The sequence below is a fragment of the Melanerpes formicivorus genome, unplaced genomic scaffold (genome assembly GCF_026170545.1).
Source record: "Melanerpes formicivorus ecotype bairdi unplaced genomic scaffold, bMelFor1.0.p_v2 SCAF_2, whole genome shotgun sequence".
Lineage (NCBI taxonomy): Eukaryota > Metazoa > Chordata > Aves > Piciformes > Picidae > Melanerpes > Melanerpes formicivorus.
Window position 1 is genome coordinate 37,658,787 of NW_027142354.1, and position 17,476 is coordinate 37,676,262.

The 17,476-nt window shown below is 49.0% G+C and overlaps 3 protein-coding genes across 4 annotated transcripts in view; 1 reads left to right on the forward strand and 2 right to left on the reverse strand.

Moving 5' to 3' along the window:
* Positions 1-1,572: 1,572 nt before the first annotated feature.
* YIPF3 (Yip1 domain family member 3) lies at positions 1,573-6,794 on the reverse strand. Its single transcript, XM_068156924.1, has 9 exons — positions 6,651-6,794; positions 6,367-6,573; positions 6,178-6,284; positions 5,506-5,551; positions 5,024-5,116; positions 4,551-4,682; positions 3,975-4,088; positions 3,395-3,518; positions 1,573-2,053 (listed from the first exon to the last, which is right to left on the reverse strand). Exons 1-9 carry the CDS (start codon positions 6,729-6,731, stop codon positions 1,932-1,934), a joined length of 1,026 nt encoding a protein of 341 aa, XP_068013025.1. The 5' UTR covers positions 6,732-6,794; the 3' UTR covers positions 1,573-1,931.
* A 79-nt stretch (positions 6,795-6,873) lies between these two features.
* POLR1C (RNA polymerase I and III subunit C) lies at positions 6,874-10,937 on the forward strand. Its single transcript, XM_068156912.1, has 9 exons — positions 6,874-7,172; positions 7,256-7,327; positions 7,415-7,522; positions 8,027-8,159; positions 8,278-8,397; positions 8,606-8,758; positions 8,942-9,091; positions 10,186-10,302; positions 10,630-10,937. Exons 1-9 carry the CDS (start codon positions 7,104-7,106, stop codon positions 10,746-10,748), a joined length of 1,041 nt encoding a protein of 346 aa, XP_068013013.1. The 5' UTR covers positions 6,874-7,103; the 3' UTR covers positions 10,749-10,937.
* Positions 10,938-13,286: 2,349 nt separating this feature from the next.
* XPO5 (exportin 5) overlaps positions 13,287-17,476 on the reverse strand; it is a 31,834-nt gene continuing 27,644 nt past the window's right edge. For both annotated transcript variants that reach the window (XM_068156963.1, XM_068156953.1), the window contains exons 29-33: positions 16,936-17,018; positions 16,060-16,167; positions 15,746-15,883; positions 15,425-15,589; positions 13,287-14,999 (exon numbers count right to left, since the gene is read on the reverse strand). In XM_068156963.1, the coding sequence (XP_068013064.1) occupies positions 14,859-14,999; positions 15,425-15,589; positions 15,746-15,883; positions 16,060-16,167; positions 16,936-17,018 (635 nt within the window). In that variant the 3' untranslated portion in view covers positions 13,287-14,858. The remainder of the gene's footprint in view (positions 15,000-15,424; positions 15,590-15,745; positions 15,884-16,059; positions 16,168-16,935; positions 17,019-17,476) is intronic.

Genomic DNA, 17,476 nt, shown 5'->3' on the forward strand with positions numbered 1-17,476 from the left:
CCCCCTGCCTGTGTTTGGAGAGTTTGCAGCAAGAGAAACAGACCCCATTCTAGGCTGCCAGGCAAGAAGTGTGAAATGGAAACCAACCTCCTGTGGAGTTAGAGAGGGAAATACCTGAGTCAGCATTACAAACTTTTATTTTGTCAAGTTTGAAAGTAAAAGAAATTCTAGGAGCTTAAAGTGGTTCAACTGGTGAAAAAAATGTGGAGACTACTGGCCCAAATAATGCATTTAATTCCCCCAAGTAACTTTCTCTGAGTGGTGTCCTTCAGACAAATTAAGTTTCTCAAGGAGCATGGGAAGAGAGTAAGAGCAGGTTTATCGTGTGTGTGTGTGTTAGCAGATGAGCTTTTTGCTCTTGGAAGGGGAACAACCTATGAACTCAGGAGAAAGCAAACAGTGGAAAATAGGTCTGGAAGTGAAAATACTCAAGTCCTGTCTGGTTACATTTTTGTTTTAACTGAGCAGATGACTAGCCTGACAACAATAGTCCAAATGCCGCTACAGCCGCAACCTCTCTCACTGATATAAGCAGGGCATGAGTGTGTATTTGCCACACTATCCCCCTTGTGCACAGCTAACTTGAAGGTACACCAAGAAGGAGAAACATCTTGGGTTTTTTTTCAGCCTGAGCATAAGTGTGAACTTTTTTAAGGGGTGCTTTCTCTCCTCCTGTCATCCAGAGCTACAGGAAGAGGTAAAAGCCAGTTATCAGCCAACGTCTTTCCACTCTTGGACCAGTACAAATTAGAGCAGTGAGGGAAAGCTGTATCTGAACTACTCAATTTTGAGTTACTGCAGTGCAAGTAAACCTAAGCTGGGTTGCTTACTTTCCTTGTCCTTACCAGAGCTTTCTTGCACCAGTATGCTAAATGTGCCAATTTACCATTCCTCATTCTCCCATTTCTCCCTTTGTTTCATGGAAAAGCTGGAGAAGAGTTTCCTGCAGTCTTAAGGCTCCAGGAGACCTTTCAGAAATGAGGTCTAGACTCAGCTTGAAAAGCCTGACAGTACGGAGCAGACTGTGTCTGGGGGAGCAGGATGCTCCTGCTCAGAACGAGGTGGAAAGTCCCATGGCTGCGAGACACAAGAGCAGGCTGCATGCGGGTGGACTGAATTAGCTTCTTAATGCAAACATCCACAGAAGACCATGTGAAAACGTGCTGTCCCTGCAGCCACAACTGCTGTCCCACAGAGCAACATGGGCAGAAGGATGGTAACAACAAAAAGTGCTGTGAAAGCAGGGGGACAGATACATTTCAGGCATATAGAGAAGAAGAGACAGCGAGGTGAGAGAGCAGCTTGGACCAAGTCAAAAAGGAGGGAGTGATCTAGAATATGACAAGGAGGAGCATGTAGTTAAACACTGTGCTGTTCCTGAAAATCTCCAGAGAAATTAACATTTCTGTGCCTCTTGGGCTATGCAAAATATGCCAAATATGGGCTATGTGTCACAGAACATTTGAAGTAGGACAGCAGAAAATTGCAAGGAATCCTGCTTTGAGTCTAGGCAGGACAACTAAGGCTATACAGACCCAATACTGATCTTGTGTTACTCAAGTAAGACATCACTCAGCACCAGCATCAATTTAATTCTTCCCTCTTCAGGACAAGAACAGAGCAGGCACCCCTGGGGTTACATCAGCAAGCAGAAAGAGAAGTAAGGGACAAACTGCACTGGGAAAACCCCAGCTGAACATACAGGCAACAGAACCACTCTACTCAAGACAGCCTAGACTTGAATGGGAGAAAAACATAGTTCTTCTGAGTCACTGAGGTGCAGTCCACTCAGCTGCCCAAAACTGCAACCCAAAGGAAAGGTCCAGGAAAACAAAACCAAGACTTCTTGCTGTTCTGTCCTGTTCCTAAGAGGCGGCAGGTTGTTAAAGCCCTATGCAGCCTCAAAAGCAGTGAAGTCCAAGTCTGTGGAACTACAGGGCCAATGCAATGGCTTTGGCTGTTGTGTTCAGTACACCACTGGAAACAACTGGAATGTCTCGGGCAACTCTCTGAAAGGGTGGCATGTTGGGTCCTTCTAATGTGTCCAGGATACCTGCAGGCAACAGAAAAAAATGGGAGAGTGGCAAGAATTAGTTCAGATGAAGGTGGCATGTTTCTTCTTGCTTTTCTCTCTGACCAGATAGTGGTTGATGGTGGCAGGGCCCAGGACATGTGAAGTCCTATCAGTCAATGGGAAGAGACATCTAGTCCCAAAGACAGAACAGCAGTAAACACCTCCAGCCAGAGACCACAGGGTACAGATCAGTGCTTGTCCTTGGGGCAGAGAAACATAGATCCTTTCGCTCTGAAGGTGCCTTATCCAGTCCCTTGCCCTTTGACCTGAATGCAAAGGCTGCCAGAGATGCTGCTCTGCCAAAGCAGACTGATAAAATTCTCTTCCCACCTCATCCCTGCTCTTAGACCAACTGTTAGTTTTCATCCTGTGGTACACTTGCAGAGTCACATCAGGAGCTGCAGCTGGGAGCGCGGTGTGGAAATTTTATTACCGCAATGAAAACATAGAACATGCTGGGCAGGAAACACGCGTACTGATGCAAGTGTCCTCCAGTCCCTGTCATTTACCCTTTCAAGACTGACTGTCAGTCTTGGAGTGCCTTGAAGGAAATTATTTGGAGTATATTTTATCCCGTTTCGTCTGCGAAGAGTTGCAGATCAGGGCTCAGAACCTTTGCCGTGAGAATGCATCCAGGCAAGAAGAGTCTACAAGGATTTGTAATCATACACTATAACCCCAAATTATGCAGATCTATTTGAAACATCAATAGTAGGTCTGCTTAAACTCATAAAGAGGCTTGCAAGATTGCATTTTTAGGGATGTGAAAATGCTCTAGTTGTAGGGAACTTTCTTCTTTTTAAATTAAAAGGCGGTTGAGACACTGTTAGGAGAAAACAAAGAGAGACATGGAAAGGGGACCTGAACATACATAGTCTGGCAAACAGCAATGACTGCTGTGTTGTACAATACAAGGTAAAAAATGTGTTACACAAAGAAGGAAGAAACACTTCTGACCCACTTCCTGATCAAAGAGAAGCAACCTGACTTCAGCAAGATTCAGGAAGAGACTGAACATCTGCATGCAATCACAGTCAGTGCTGTTGCACTTCACTTGTGGTAAAAATAAAGGAGACTTGCCTCACAACTGAGGTCTTAAGTACTAAAACTCAGTGTCACAGGAACTACCCAATGTCTACCTGCTGCCCTACTTCTGATAGCTTCCTCTAATAAAGCCAGTGCTGTTGATTCTTGGGTTGGAAACTGGCACAGATGCCTTCAGGTCTGACCCAAACTGTCCATCTTTTCTCTCAGAGTGCAAAAAGCACCTTTTCTTCCTCCAGATCTAACAGAATGTATCTTCCTATCTCCCTTGCTTACCTTCTACCACCTTGTGATAAGCAAAGTGCAGGTAGAGGAGGAAAAGCATGTGCAGAGCAGCAAGGGTCCCACACAGGATGAGCCGCTGGGTATGCCCCACAGTGCGTGACACCAACACAGCAACCTAGAAGAGAGGTGGAGATTAGAGACAAGGCAACTGCTACCTGAACCTCTGGCACTGCAAAGTCAGGAGCGCACAGGAGGATGGGCCAAATAGTGAGAGCCACTACTGAGAGCCTTTTTTGCACCAATAAATTCAGAGTAATCTGACTTTGCTTCACGTAGGTGAATGTTGCCCAGTCTTGCCAAGAGTGCAGGATGCTCATGCACGACTCTCCATGATGGCAAGGGCTGTATGGGAGTAAACCTCCTGCAGCTGCTAGAAAGGGTGAAGATACTAATCCAAGCGTTACCTCTGTAAGTCAAGGGCCAAATGACCCAGAAGCATCAGGCAGTTCTTCATAGCAGCTTGACTGGCTGTGAGATGAAGTACCAAGGCCCAAGGAAGGGAAAGCAAACATTACTTCCCTCCCTTTTTCTGTTGCCAGGAGAGAAGGGCCCCAGGCTGCCTGTCCCTTACCATTCGTAGTGTAGAGAGTCCGCCAACACCCAACCAGAAGATATAGAAGAGGGAGTGGAAGTGGATATTGTAAGTGACAAAGAGAGTGATGCAGTGTCCAAAAAGACCATAGCCCTGACAAAACAAAAATGTCCATGTTATAAACATCAGTCCAACACAAAGGGCTGTTGATCAAGACCATGAGCAGCCTATTTCTGCAATGCTTCACCAAGGCAAAGCTCCATAAACCACTTAATGCCAAAGAGTTAACTGGCACAATTTTACCAGCAGTCTACATCCAAATAAAACGGGAAGGTGCCTCAGATTCCAGAGAAATTGGAATCTCCTGGGTTTTTACCACCAGACACACAGATTAGGGATTGTAAACCAGGAGGCCTGCATGAAGGAGCTGCCCTTGTGCTATCACTGTGGCTGGGGTGGGGCTGGTCAGAAGAGTGTTCTGGATTTCCAGGTTGTTCTCCAGTGCAGTTACCTAGGACGATTGATCTACAAGGACTTTTCCCATTGGAGGGAAGAGCTTCTACCAGAACACTGTGCAGCTAACCTGCATCTCGGGGTGGCTCCATCTGTACCTACCAACAGTGACAGCATCTGCACCATCGTGATTTGGGCGTTGCACAGATATGCCAGGAAATAGATGAAAGAGGAGACACCCAGCCAGTAACCGAAGCACGTGCCAATGGCTGTGCCCATCAGTGTGCCTTCCCTCTGCAAAGACAGCATCAGAGTAAGGAATCAAAGAAGTGACCTGCCAGCACCCAAATTCCACCTTAGAAAGTCCCAGCACCTTTCTAGGCATTACCAAGTAGCTGGCTAGCAGCATTCAAGGTGCCACATGAGCTACACCCCAGCCCTCCCAGCAGCATGGCATCAAGACTTTCTGATACATCCTTCCTCCCATTCCCAAACCAACAGGTTCTTCCTCAAATTAATATGCTTTTCAGCAAAATGTTATTCAACCATGGAAGATGTTTCATCTCCATTTCTAGTGTCATTATAGCAATCGAGAGCCCAGCCAAACCACAACTTATCACTGAGACTCAGCGTACAATTATGGTATCCGAAGTCTTCATCCCATGCAGAAGTATGGCCACCAGTGTGAAAACCAGCATGAGGGGTCCGTACAGCTCGCCTGCAATCTTCTACAGAAGACAGATCAGGGAAGGTGTGGTTAGTGCTCCTGAATAGCAGGCTTCCCATCCTACATGAGGTGAGAAGTGGCTTGGACGAAGTTTATCACCCAGCTGCCTGAGAAATAACAGCAAGGCCATGGCTGATGGGAGCCAGACAGAATAGGTTGTGTGATGAGGAGTCTGGGATGTGTGAAGTCTAGAGGTCTAGAACTGTATACCAGCACTAAAGGTAGCACATCAAGGTTTGTAACAACCACATGAAAGAGCTGAACAACATTTTCAGGGAGATGAACACCTAACAAACTCAGGTGTTTCATAAAGTGGACTACTTTAGTGCATATTATTAAGCCATAGAGTCTTACTAGCCATAGAGTCTGATCCAGCAAAAAGGAACTCACCTGTGGAAAATTAATCATCTTCACAGGAATCATGGACTCCAGCAGTCTGCATCAAAGCAGGGAATGACATCAAGAGAAGGGAGGACAACAGATTGGTTAACTACTTCAAAACAAAAAGATTCTACATGCCCATAACTATTGTTTTCTGCTGTGATCACAGGCCATAGGGCACAGAAATTCCTTCCAAAGGGTTACGTAAAGTAACTAAAAAAGAAAAGCCTTATTTTGCTTGGGGTGGATTCAATGAAAGGATTTAGGGAGCCACTCAGGAATGAGAGATCACTGACAGAATGGCAGGAAGGAAAGGCACATTTCTTCATCCAGCCTCATAAAACTTCGCCTTTTTCAACACACCCGTGTCAGAAACCCAACAGAAGCCACATAATGCAGCTGAATACTAGAAGGCTTAAGACCTCGCCAAGCCCTTTTGTCTGCCCCAATCAGCAATGCTGGATGACAGGTGACAGGACTGCCAGCCCAACTGGGGGACTTCATTAAGGAAAGCAGGATGAAGCACAGTGTGTTTCACCAGATCTAAGCCTTCCTGCAAGGCTGGCAGCTGATCTCAGCTTGCTCACTTTAGGGAGATGGACAGCCTCCCCCTGGCAAGAAGCTGCTGCAGCCCTCCTATACCCTCCCCAGTGTAGAAGGCCCAGATCAAGCCCTACCCACCTGGCTCGCACTTGGACGGGCTCCACATCGAAGTAGGGCCGGAGGATGTCAATGTTGGCGTAGAGGCTGAAGGCCCTGGAGGCTTGCCTCTTCCCCACCTGCCACATCTGCAGAGAGAGGGGAGCTGGCAGTGGCTGGAAGGGTAGGCGGTACCCTGCGGGGCTGGAGGCGGCAGGGAACTGTACTCACCTGGTCAGCCACCTGTCGGCCCAGCTGCCCCCGCAGTCCCTTCATGCCCAGGAACTCGCCGTCTTCCTCCTCTGCTGCCCCTGCATCGCCCTCCGCCTCCTCCTCTTCCTCCTCCTTCATGCGCTGGTGCATCTCCCCCATGTCCTCGAAGCTGGAGCCCGACGTGTCGTCCATGTTCTCCATGTCGATGACGGCGGAGCCGCCACCCTGCGCCAGGGTAGACAGCGTTAGTACCTGCTCGACTCGGCACCACAGCACCACCGCCACCTCCGGCCCGGCCCCACCTGCATGTTGTCCTCGAAGCCGCCCCAGTCGGCCGCGGTGCCACTCCTACCACCGCCCTCCGCCGCGCCCGGCGCGGACATAGTGCCCGGCTCGGCCCGTGCTGGCTCCTGCCAGCTGCCACCAGGCAGAACACCCGGATGTGACGTTGCCGGCGGAGGGGGCCGTCCCCGCGCTCTCGCGAGGCCATGCAAGGGCGGGCACCGGCGCCATCTTGAGTGTGGCGCAGGGCTGAGAAGGGCGCCTCTGAATTGAGGAACGGCAAGACACGGGGAGTGGTGGCGCCAGGGGTGTTGACGGGGCTGCAGAGGGAGGCGCTTCAGCAGAGGGATGCGCTGCTGCAGAGGTCTCCGGTCGGCCGGCGGTGGGGGAGTGCGGATGCCACGCGTGGGCGGGCACAGGGCTGTCACGTGTCGGGAGGCGCCACCCTCCCCTGCTCCACGCTAGCCGTGGCCATGGCGGCCAAGCGGGGCACAGACGAGATGCGGGACCGCGTGGTGTTGGGCGAGTTCGGAGTCCGCAACGTGAGTGAGGCGCGGCGGAACGGGGCGGCGGGACGCGCCCGTCTCCGAGGTGTCCTCACGGCCCGTCCTCTGCCTCCTCGTAGGTCCACACCACCGATTTCCCAGGCAACTACCCCGGCTACGAGGACGCCTGGAACCAGCAGCGCTTCGAGGAGGTGGGTGAGGGCCGCCGGCGGCTGTTGGGGGGCGGCACCGGGACCGGTCCGGTGCCTAGCGTGACCCGCGGCGCGTGGCCTCCGTAGGCTTTCCGCGTGGACATAATCCGCGAGGAGGAGGGCGCCCTGGAGTTCGACATGGTGGGCATCGACGCCGCCATCGCCAACGCATTCCGCCGCATCCTGCTCGCCGAGGTAGGTCTGCGGACGGCTGAGTCGGGGACAGGGACCGAGATTCGTCGGAGCGGTACGGAGAGCCGCGGGAAAGGGCTGGGGGTGACGGCCTAGAAGCGGGGAGGGGCGTGGCGGCGGGGAGACAGGAGGGTCCTGCCTTATGTCAGTTCTTAGAGACGGCTTCTGGATCCGGCAGAGAAGCGTCCATTCGTTCTGCACGTGTACCTAAAGAAAGATAGGGCCTTAACAGCATGAACCATAGCGCTTGTTAAGTAGTGTCAGTGAATCAACCCGCCCCTCACCTTTTGAGATAATTTCTTTAAAAGCCAGCCAACCAAACCCTAGAAAGGTGAAGGGAGTGTATTGAGTGTAAGGGTATATGGTGTAGCTTGGCTTGGCAGAAATACCACTAAAGGTAGTCTGCAGGGAAATTACTTATGGGAGAGAAGGGACACTAGCTGGGTAGACTGTTGGCATGTAGTTCAGCTGTCATCTCTTGCTGACTTGATTTCTCATCTCCCCAAGGTGCCAACGATGGCTGTAGAGAAAGTCTTTGTGTACAATAACACATCCATTGTGCAGGATGAAATTCTGGCTCATCGCTTGGGCCTCATCCCTATTCGAGCTGACCCTCGACTCTTTGAATATAGAAACCAAGGTGAGAGTCTTGGATCAAATAGAAATATTGAATGTTTCCCTTAAAGGAGGAAATTGGGGTCACATAACTGAGTAGAAGTGTGATTCCATAGAGGCTGATGCTGTTCTCCCCTTCCCAGGAGATGAAGAAGGCACAGAAATTGATACTCTGCAGTTCCAGCTGAAAATAAAATGCAGCCGAAACCCTCAGGCAGCCAAGGAATCATCTGATCCTAATGAACTGTATTTCAATCACAAAGGTGAGATCTGTCCTAAAAACAGGTGCTATTTTTTCCCCTTTTTTGTTCTTGAGAGACTGGATTTGGTCTGTTCTCTCATCCCCATGAGCAGAGAGAACTGCTTCCCTCATTTTGCTAAAACTACTTTTTAGTATCTCCTGTCCTATACTGGTCAGCAACCTGTTGTGAGGTGGCAGCTGTGGCTGTGGTCTGTGGCTTCTCTTTGCAGTGTACAGCAAGCATATGACGTGGGTGCCCTTAGGCAACCAGACAGACCTCTTTCCAGATGCTGACTTTCGACCTGTTCATGAGGACATCCTCATTGCACTGCTGCGACCTGGCCAGGAAATAGATGTGCTTATGCACTGTGTCAAGGGTATAGGTGAGCTGTGGGTGTAGGAGACTTGGGGCAATGGGAGAGGAGTGTGAGTGCTTGGATCAAGGCACACTGTGTGAAGGGGAGGGCTAGACTATTGGCTTTCTCCCTGGAACTTTAGGCCCCGACATCCTAGCACTCTTGTTCTCTGAGGCCTGCCCTCATCCTTGACTTTAACTCTTCATGCAGGTAAAGATCATGCCAAGTTTTCTCCTGTGGCCACAGCTAGTTATCGACTGCTTCCTGACATTACTCTCCTGCAGCCTGTTGAGGATGAGGCAGCTGAGAAGTTGCAGAAGTGCTTTTCCCCTGGAGTCATTGAGATCCAGCATATCAAGGGTACTTTTATTCTGTTCCAAGTGCCTTTACACTTAGCAGAGACTGGTTAGAATAGAATAGAATTAACCAGGTTGGAAGAGACCTTTGAGTCCAACCTATCATCCAACACTACATAATCAACTAAACCATGGCACCAAGCGCCCCATCCAGTCTCTTCCTAAACACCTCCAGTGATGGTGACTCCACCACTTCCCATTCCAATGGCCAATCACTCTTTCTGTGAAGAACTTCTTCACAAGATCCAGCCTAAACCTCCCCTGGTGCAGCTTGAGACTCTGTCCTTTTGTTCTGGTTGCCTGGTTAGACCCAAACCTTTCAGACACAGAACTGTATAATATTTTTTTGACAATCAGCAACGTTTGTGCTATGCTGAGCCTGGTTTTTGTGGAGGAGTGGCTGTCACATGCAGATGCATTGGATGATGAGCTTGGGATCTCCCTGACGTGCTGAGGCACTGGGGTGCCTGTCTGCAGAGATAGAGAGTTTCTGACTGCAGCTTCTGGTGCTGTTCAGTTGTCTGTAAGACTGCATAGTGAGCTTGCTGTGACTTCTTGTATTTTGATCAGGGGTACATACAAGCTTTCTGTTCAAGAAGACTGGTTCTGTCATGCTAGGGTTTCATGCTGTAAGTGCTGTGTTATGCCGCAGTCATCTTTTGTTTGGGGATTTTTCCCAAGACTCTTCCATGTGAAGTTATGGATTGCACCATGAGTGCTTAGTGCCTTCTGTTCTTGGTGTCTGTAAGGAGCTGCGTTCCTCCAAAGTGAGGAGGAAGTTCTTCACTGAAAGAGTTTAGCCATTGGAATGTGCTGCCCAGGGAGGTGGTGGAGTCACTGTCCCTGGAGGTGTTCAAGAGGAGATTGGACATGGCACATGAAGCCATTGTTTAGTTAGTTATGAGGTGTTGGGTGGCAGGTTGGACTTGATGATCTCTGAGGGCTTTTCCAACCTTATCTATTCTATGCTGGGTTTCATATGCTGCTTTGTCTTGGTGGCTTCAGTGCCCTGGGGTGGTGGGGAGTGGAGGGTGTGGTCACCTGCACGAAGCACCCATCTGCTGCGGGGCCCACTTCATTCAGTGTTCTCTCCTTTAGGAAAAAAGGTGGCAAGAGTAGCCAATGCACGCTTGGACACATTCAGCAGAGAAGTTTTCCGTCACGAGGGTCTAAAAAACCTTGTGCGCCTGGCAAGAGTACGAAACCATTACATCTGTAAGTGCCCCCCAAAGTGTAGAACCTTGAGGTGGTGGTTTGTGCAAAGAGCCAGAGACTGGCCAGCAGGTATAGCTGGGTCTCTGCCTTTCCCCACTCCCCATCATCAGTGTTCATGTTCCAGTGAATAACAGCCAAGGTTGTAGTTTGGTTGTTGATTTGGGATTCAATGTGTTTGTGCTTCCTGCTGGAAAATGTAACACTCTTCTCTGGCTGTAGAGATCTGGCTTGGGAGCAGTGTGATGTAAGACAAGGGATAGAAAAATTCTGGAGCCAGGTGCAGGCTGAAGCTGCCTAGTGGCTGTGCTGACTTGTGTCTCTGTGCAGTTTCAGTGGAGTCGACTGGTATTTTGCCTCCAGATGTGCTGGTGAGCGAAGCCATCAAGATCCTGATGGGAAAGTGTCAGCGCTTCCTGAACGAGTTGGACTCTGTGCCTATGGAGTAACTGGGCTATGGCTGTAGCTGGGAAATACGACCCTGCACTGTTCTGGACTTCCTACACCTGCCTGCAGGGTCAATGCCTCTTCCATAGGCAAGAGGTTTGAGTGGGGCTTGTCCTAGGACCATCTCTTTGAATTTTTGTTGGTAACGAGCCTCAGTGAGGAGATGCACCAAAATAAAGGCTTTTTTTACAGCTTGTCCTGAAGGGTCATGTTATTACACAGCTGTCTCATTCTGTGCTGTTCACAATTGCTGAGAGCATAATACACAGAGAAGAAAATGGCAGCAGGTCCAAAGATGAGTAATGGCATTTATTATAGATTATATGCAGTATGAGAAGAGGACTGGTATGGCAGCATGGTAATGCACTTTGCAGCCCAGCAGTGAGATCTAAAAAGTCAGCACCAGTGCAGGACTGTTTGGAAAGCATCTCAGACCAGCTCTGGAGTAGATAAAAGGCTGTACTGTCAGAAGGCTGAGACACCTCTCCTGTGAAGAAAGGCTGAGTCAGGGTTGTTCAGCATGGAGAAGGCTTCAAGGAGACCATCTGGTGGTCTTTCAGTATATGAAAGTGGTATGGCAAAAGACTTTACTTGGGCCTGTAGTTGCTGGACAAGAGGCAATGGTTTTAAACTGGAAGACTTCTCTTCAGTGATGGCTGGCTGGCAGAAACAAGGGTGCTGAAGTGCATTGGCCATTTCTTGCTGCACACTGCTGTGTGTGCCTTGCAGCTTTCATCTTGCTGTTCCTGTGGCATGCTTATTTGAACCCTCATGTATCAGTAGAGCATGCAAAATGTCCTGATGCTGTTACTCATTGGCACTTTTCGGGAAGAAGGTGAACAAAAAAGATACCCCATCTAAACTGTCCATAAGACTATTTTTTTACAAGAATGGTGATGAGATGCTGTAAGTTGTTCAGAGAAATTGTGGATGGCCCATCCCTGGAAGTGAAAGATGTCCCAGCCCACAGCAAAGGGGGGTTGATAGTCCCTTCCAGCCCAAATGATCCTGTGATACAGTACCAGGCTTCTCTGTGCAAAGGTGGAGTTTAAAAACATGCTCTCTAAGGACTGACTGTCCCTTGTTAAAGAGCTCAAGGTAAGGCATGCCTTCCTAGGTGTTAGATTTGATTACTCTATTCTCCTTTTCAGTGACCAAATATACCCTGGGCCGAAGCAAAACTGGATGATGGAAGGCGAGTGCCAGTCAAAGGCCTGTGTCCACCCAGGGAAACCTAGGAGAACTTAAAAGTTAGTCTCAGTGGTGAGCACTACTGGTAGTCATACCAGGTAGGTTCTGGCTTGTGAAAATCCCTCTTGAGAAGCTGAGAAGGAGCTGGAACTTCAGAGGATGGCTGGGAGTGGTGGCCCAGTGACTTAAGTCAGTTCTCGCTACAGTGCTACAATTTAGCAAATCATACTTTCTCTCTGCCCCTTTCACTGGAATATAGTTACTTGTATTATTAGCATATTCACCCTAAGACCTTTAAGGATGTTTTAGGCATCCTGACTCTAGTCCTACCCTGTCCCGTGTCACTATCTTGTGTTGTAGATCTATGCCCTGTTTTTTTTTCCCCCCAAGACAGCTGGTAATTGATTGCTATGGAAACTGGCTGCATCCTGGTCAGGGCTGTTCTGGGAACTGTTAAGTGTTTCACAGCTGTGCTTGCTCTCACACTTCATCTTCTTTCAGTAGGTGGCTTGCAGGGACCTTGACTGCTAAACCTATCCTACAGGGCCTCATTCATCCACTTGTCCTTAGAAGGGACTGTTGGGAACTGAAGAGCTAGGCCCAAGACCTGTAGTCTGTATCTTCTGGTTTAGAGCTTCTAACACCTCCTCAGGGTATTTTGCTTGCCTAAAAATCAAGACAGCTGTGCAGTACCTACCTAACATTTATGAGGACAATGTGGTGCAGTCCCAGTGCCAACATAAGGATAAAAACGTTCTGATCCATCCTGATTGAGTCTAGTTCCTAACTATTTAGGTGTTAATCCCATTTGAAAAATCATGATTTCTAGCTGTATCCTTTCAGTTTAAACAAACTAGAGGGGACAGACCAAAGGCAGCAGCTAAATCACCTTCCTGCCTTACTGAAAAGCTTGTCTGAGAGTTGGACTAAAGTACAGCGGGCTACTTAAGCAGCGCATGCACCTTTCTGTGCTGTTGCTGTGCCCATTTCTGTAACTGCTTAAGGGACCTACTCTCGAATAGAGCCATGCCAAAGGGGTTTGCTTTGGGAATGTGTAGCCTTCAAGCTGTAAACTGGGAGCTAGTGGCTCTTGGGGAATTAATATAAACCAGGGAATTCATATAAACCAGATGCAAGTGACACAATTTTTCTTTTGCTTTCTACTTTAATTGTGGAGCTTGGAATGGTTCTCATCCCCTCCCTCATAATGTGGCTTGACTACTAGCAAAGGTGCTCCCTTCTTGATAGCTAGAGTAAGGAGTGCTGCTCAGAAGGCCAGTCTAAGTAGAGCCAAGGCTTCATATCTTCCTGAAACATCAAATTGCAAAAATGAAACATGACACTACATGTATGAAACTGGAATAGCTTTACTGACATTCAGAGGTGTAACACAACCAGTTCAGAGACAGCTTCGGATTTAAACATTCCTACAAAAAAGGTTCTAAAACCCATTTAAAAAAACCCCCTTGAGTCTAGCATGAAGTCACAGAATGTTAAAAATATCACAACACAATAAATACACCCAGCCTTTGCTAAAGCCAGGAGCCATGTTAGCTCAGAGGTTAGAAAAGAGTGAGGCCAGGAAGAAAGTGGAGGGTGCTGGTGGAACAGCAGGGGCAGGAGGGTGAGTAGATTTCTAAAGCCTGCTCTTCTTTTCTGCTGTATCACCCCTCCCAACCCCAGCTTTTCTGTCCAGTCTGTCCAAGTGGAGACACCACCTTCTCCATCTGATAGAGTTTATTACTTGTTCTGTCTCCTGCATGGCAAAAGTGCCAGCTAGCTCTGGACAGACCTCCCAGCTCCTGTGCTAACACTAGGATAGATCAAATGAACCATTTGTCATGTAAGAAGAGCCAGCTTTGCAGACTGGAGTGGCTTTATAAGAGTCCCACCTGATCTGAAAACCAGTTTCTGACCCAGTCCCCCCTGTAAACTGCAGTATAAACCCCACCCCTCCTGTCCCACCGTGCAATTCTCAGAGAAGTACCACACTGGATAAAGACACAGGCTACTGTCACCTCCACAGCAACAGGGTGAGGAGATCCCTTTTGGTTTGCAGGTGCCTCAGATATTGGTCCAGATTATGTGTACCCTGCACTGGCCATGTTCTATTCTACAGGGATGGTAAAAAGAAAAAATTATAATCATTAAAAAAACAAAAATCTGTCCTGCTCCCCCTGAGGATGTCCAAGAAAGGCTGGCACAAAGTAGAAGCCTTCCATCTGGCTCTGGGTAGAACAAGCTGTATGATCATAAGATCACATATATATATATATATATATATGTATAATAGTGTCTGCCTCTTTCTAGAGAGCAGCTGCACCTTAGAAAGGCTGATCTCAAGGGAGATCCTAGAGCACTGCCAGGCTTCCTGGCACACAGCCATCAGCCCAAGGCTCAGCATTCTGGAGGGAAACAGGTTCATCAGAATACCAGTCTGTTAGGGACAAGTGCTGCCAGGTTCAGCCCAAGTGGCTTATGTATCCCCTACAATACCTGACTACTAGCACCCAGGGGAAGATTAGGGCAGCCACTTTTCATGTGGTATACTACTCTGCCTTTTACATTAACCTTATACCCCAAAGGATGAAGAGGTGGAACAAGAGTGACCCAATGCTACAGGATGAGCAGGCTTTACCAAATGGAGTCTATGGGCTCAACTCTCACCTTGCAGAGAAGCAGAGGTCTAAAGATACTCATCCAGTCGAGGGGTGGGGAAGGAATCAGGGGAAGCTTAGTAGATCGGTTCAAATGCCACTATAGGCCCCATCCCAGCATAGGGAGGAGAACAGGACAAGACCTGTAAGGGGCTTTATTCAGACAAATGCTCGTGGAGGTGATGACAAGGAGAATCTAATGTGCTTACTATGAGAAGAGACAAAATATAAGGTAGGGGAGGAGATGACTGCAGCGTCCCAGGTTCAGGGCTCAAAGAGTGCAGTGAGGCCCTCTCCATCCTCATTTTGTAGCACGTCGGTCTCCAGTGATGGCTTCACCTTTTTGAAGAGAGATGGCAGGTTCCGGATATGAACCTCCTTGCGGAACTGCTCTGCGAGAGGCTTCTGCAGAGGGAGACAGGCAGCGCTTGTTAGGACCTTCATACTCCCACTCAGCTTAGGTGCAGCCTGCTTGCAGACACCGTGCTTGCCTTCTGGGGAATTTCAGCCCCGCTCCTTCTAGGTCCCCAGCTTCTCATTCAATGCCACCAAGTTCCAATGCTACCATACTCACAAAAACCCAGCATCCATCTAGCAGATACCTTCAAACATTTTAACTCTGTTCCCCTTGTGCAAAGTGAGAAGTTGCTGCTGGGGGGGCTGCTCAGTCTGTGCTGCAATCCCCAACAAAGAGAGTGTGTTACAAGAGTCTCCTGGCTGGCAGCTGGGGTGTGGGGAAAGGCAGGCAGGCCGGCCACCCTCTCACTTCTGCAGGGTAGGTACAGGCATGAAATCAAAACAGGTCAATTTTCTGCCAGGCTGTCACTTACCCCAATGCAACCTGCGATGAGGCGCTTGAAATGATCCTTCCGGCGCTTATCTGCCACCTTCTGCAGCGCTGGGTTGAGAAGCTTTGAATCAAACTGCTCCAAAGAGTCCCTCGGGATATCTGGGATCTGCTCCATCACGGTCTTCAGCTCAGTGTAGCGAGGGCGCTGCAGGGGGGAGTTCGGTTAACACAATTCTGACACAGGACCGTTCTGCACAGCTCAGGGAGCCACTGGTTCTCCTGCCCCTACCCAAGCAAGCATGGGATTAGTTTTTCGATGCTCCCCTGCCAACCCAAAGGGTTAAAGAGTGGAATTTCTCACCAAGGCCTCGTAGATCTGGAAAGCCAGGTGGACAAGGGCTGCCATGCAGCCATCATGCTGCCCATGTATCTGTAAGCCCTTCAGCACACTTGTGAAAAACCAGGACACGGCGTCGGGCAGGAGGTTTCCTGGAAGCACCTGGGAAAGAGGCACTGTCAGCATGAAAGCAGGATACTGATAAATGAGTATCTGTAACATCTTGGTCTTCCTTAGGGAGAAGGTGCCCAGGGGTAAAACAGCCATGCTTCTCACTACATTCTGAGCTTTCCTTCACAGCCCTGCCAGAACTAAACCCTTCTTCCTCCCAGAGGTACCTGTTTGAGCAGTGGCCAGCAAAGCTGTGTTGTGGTTCTTTGGCAGGACAGGGTATCCTTCCAGGAGAGGGATGCATAGGCAGTGATCAGCAGCGCAGTACACACATCCTGAAAAGGAGTCAGAGAAGGAAACTAATTGGAGGAACTATTTCCCACTTGCAGGGTTCAAACCTGAAGGAAGCCAAGAAGCAATCCAAGGATTCTGCAGGAGCTTCTCAGGGTTATCTTCTAAGAATCCTGTGTGCTGTTGCTCCAGCTGAGGGTGCTCCAAAGCACCCAGTGTGCACTATCACAGCCATGATGAACCAATGTCCACCAAACCTGCTCCCTTCACCTCCCCTGGAAAGGTCCTGCAAGGACCCATGAATTCCTATCAGCTGCTACTCTCACATCACTGCAAAAGCTTTTGCAAGAGCTTCTGTGGCATTCACAGGAGAGGAGAGAAGGAGTACAAAGGTATCAGGATGAAGCTGCTCTGCACAGTAGGTTGTTTCAACACTTTGGCTTGGGCACCAGCTCTCACAGATTTCACAGAAGAAAAAAGAGCTGCTGGGTGAAGATCCCCCTCTTGAAAGCTGGTACCTTAGATGAAGACAGGGCCAGGGAGCACTCTGGGGACTGAGTGCCCAGGGCATTGTCTGCAAAAAGCCTTTAACTGCTGCATGTTGTACTGGATCCCAACCCCCATTTGCTTTGTGGCTTCTGCAACCATTAACAAGGCTCTTAAAAACTATGCATGTTCCTAAGAGAAGATTCTCCACTACTGGGGAATGCTCCAGCAGCCTAGATATCTGTAGCACCATCTAGCTGCACCACAGACAAGTGTGACAAATAGTACAGAGAAAGGATGGTGGAAATTGGAGCATGCACTCTTACCTCTTGGTTCATCAGACACTTGCCAAGCTCAGTGAGCTCTGCGCTGGCAGGCGGAGTCACCTCTGTGGCCATTGCCTCATCATCTGTAGAGCAGAGCAAAGGCAACACTGAACACAGCCTCCTGAGGACTGAAGGAGATGCAGCAAGAACTAAGCTAGGAGCCAGCACACAGAATCAGTATGCTGGCACATCTTTCTCCAAGAAACATCTTTCTCCAGAACATCTTTCTCCAAGCAGAAAGCACCCACCCTTTGTGGGGCAGGAAAGGCACCCAAGTAGCTACCACCAGCTCTCAAGAAGACCATGTACATCCCCCTCTTCTCAACCCTCTTCTTGGTACCTTAAAAATGAGGTGCTCCAACTTTTGAAGCCTACAGCACATTTGCTCCTAGGGTAGACCATTTTTTTTTCTGTGACCTTCAGACACACTGGGCAGGACTGAGTTGCAGGCTTCTTACCAAACCTATACCTGTCACATGGAACTGCCAGAAACAGGCCAGGTTCTCCCTCGATAATATGAAGAAATGGGAAAAGTCCTGGT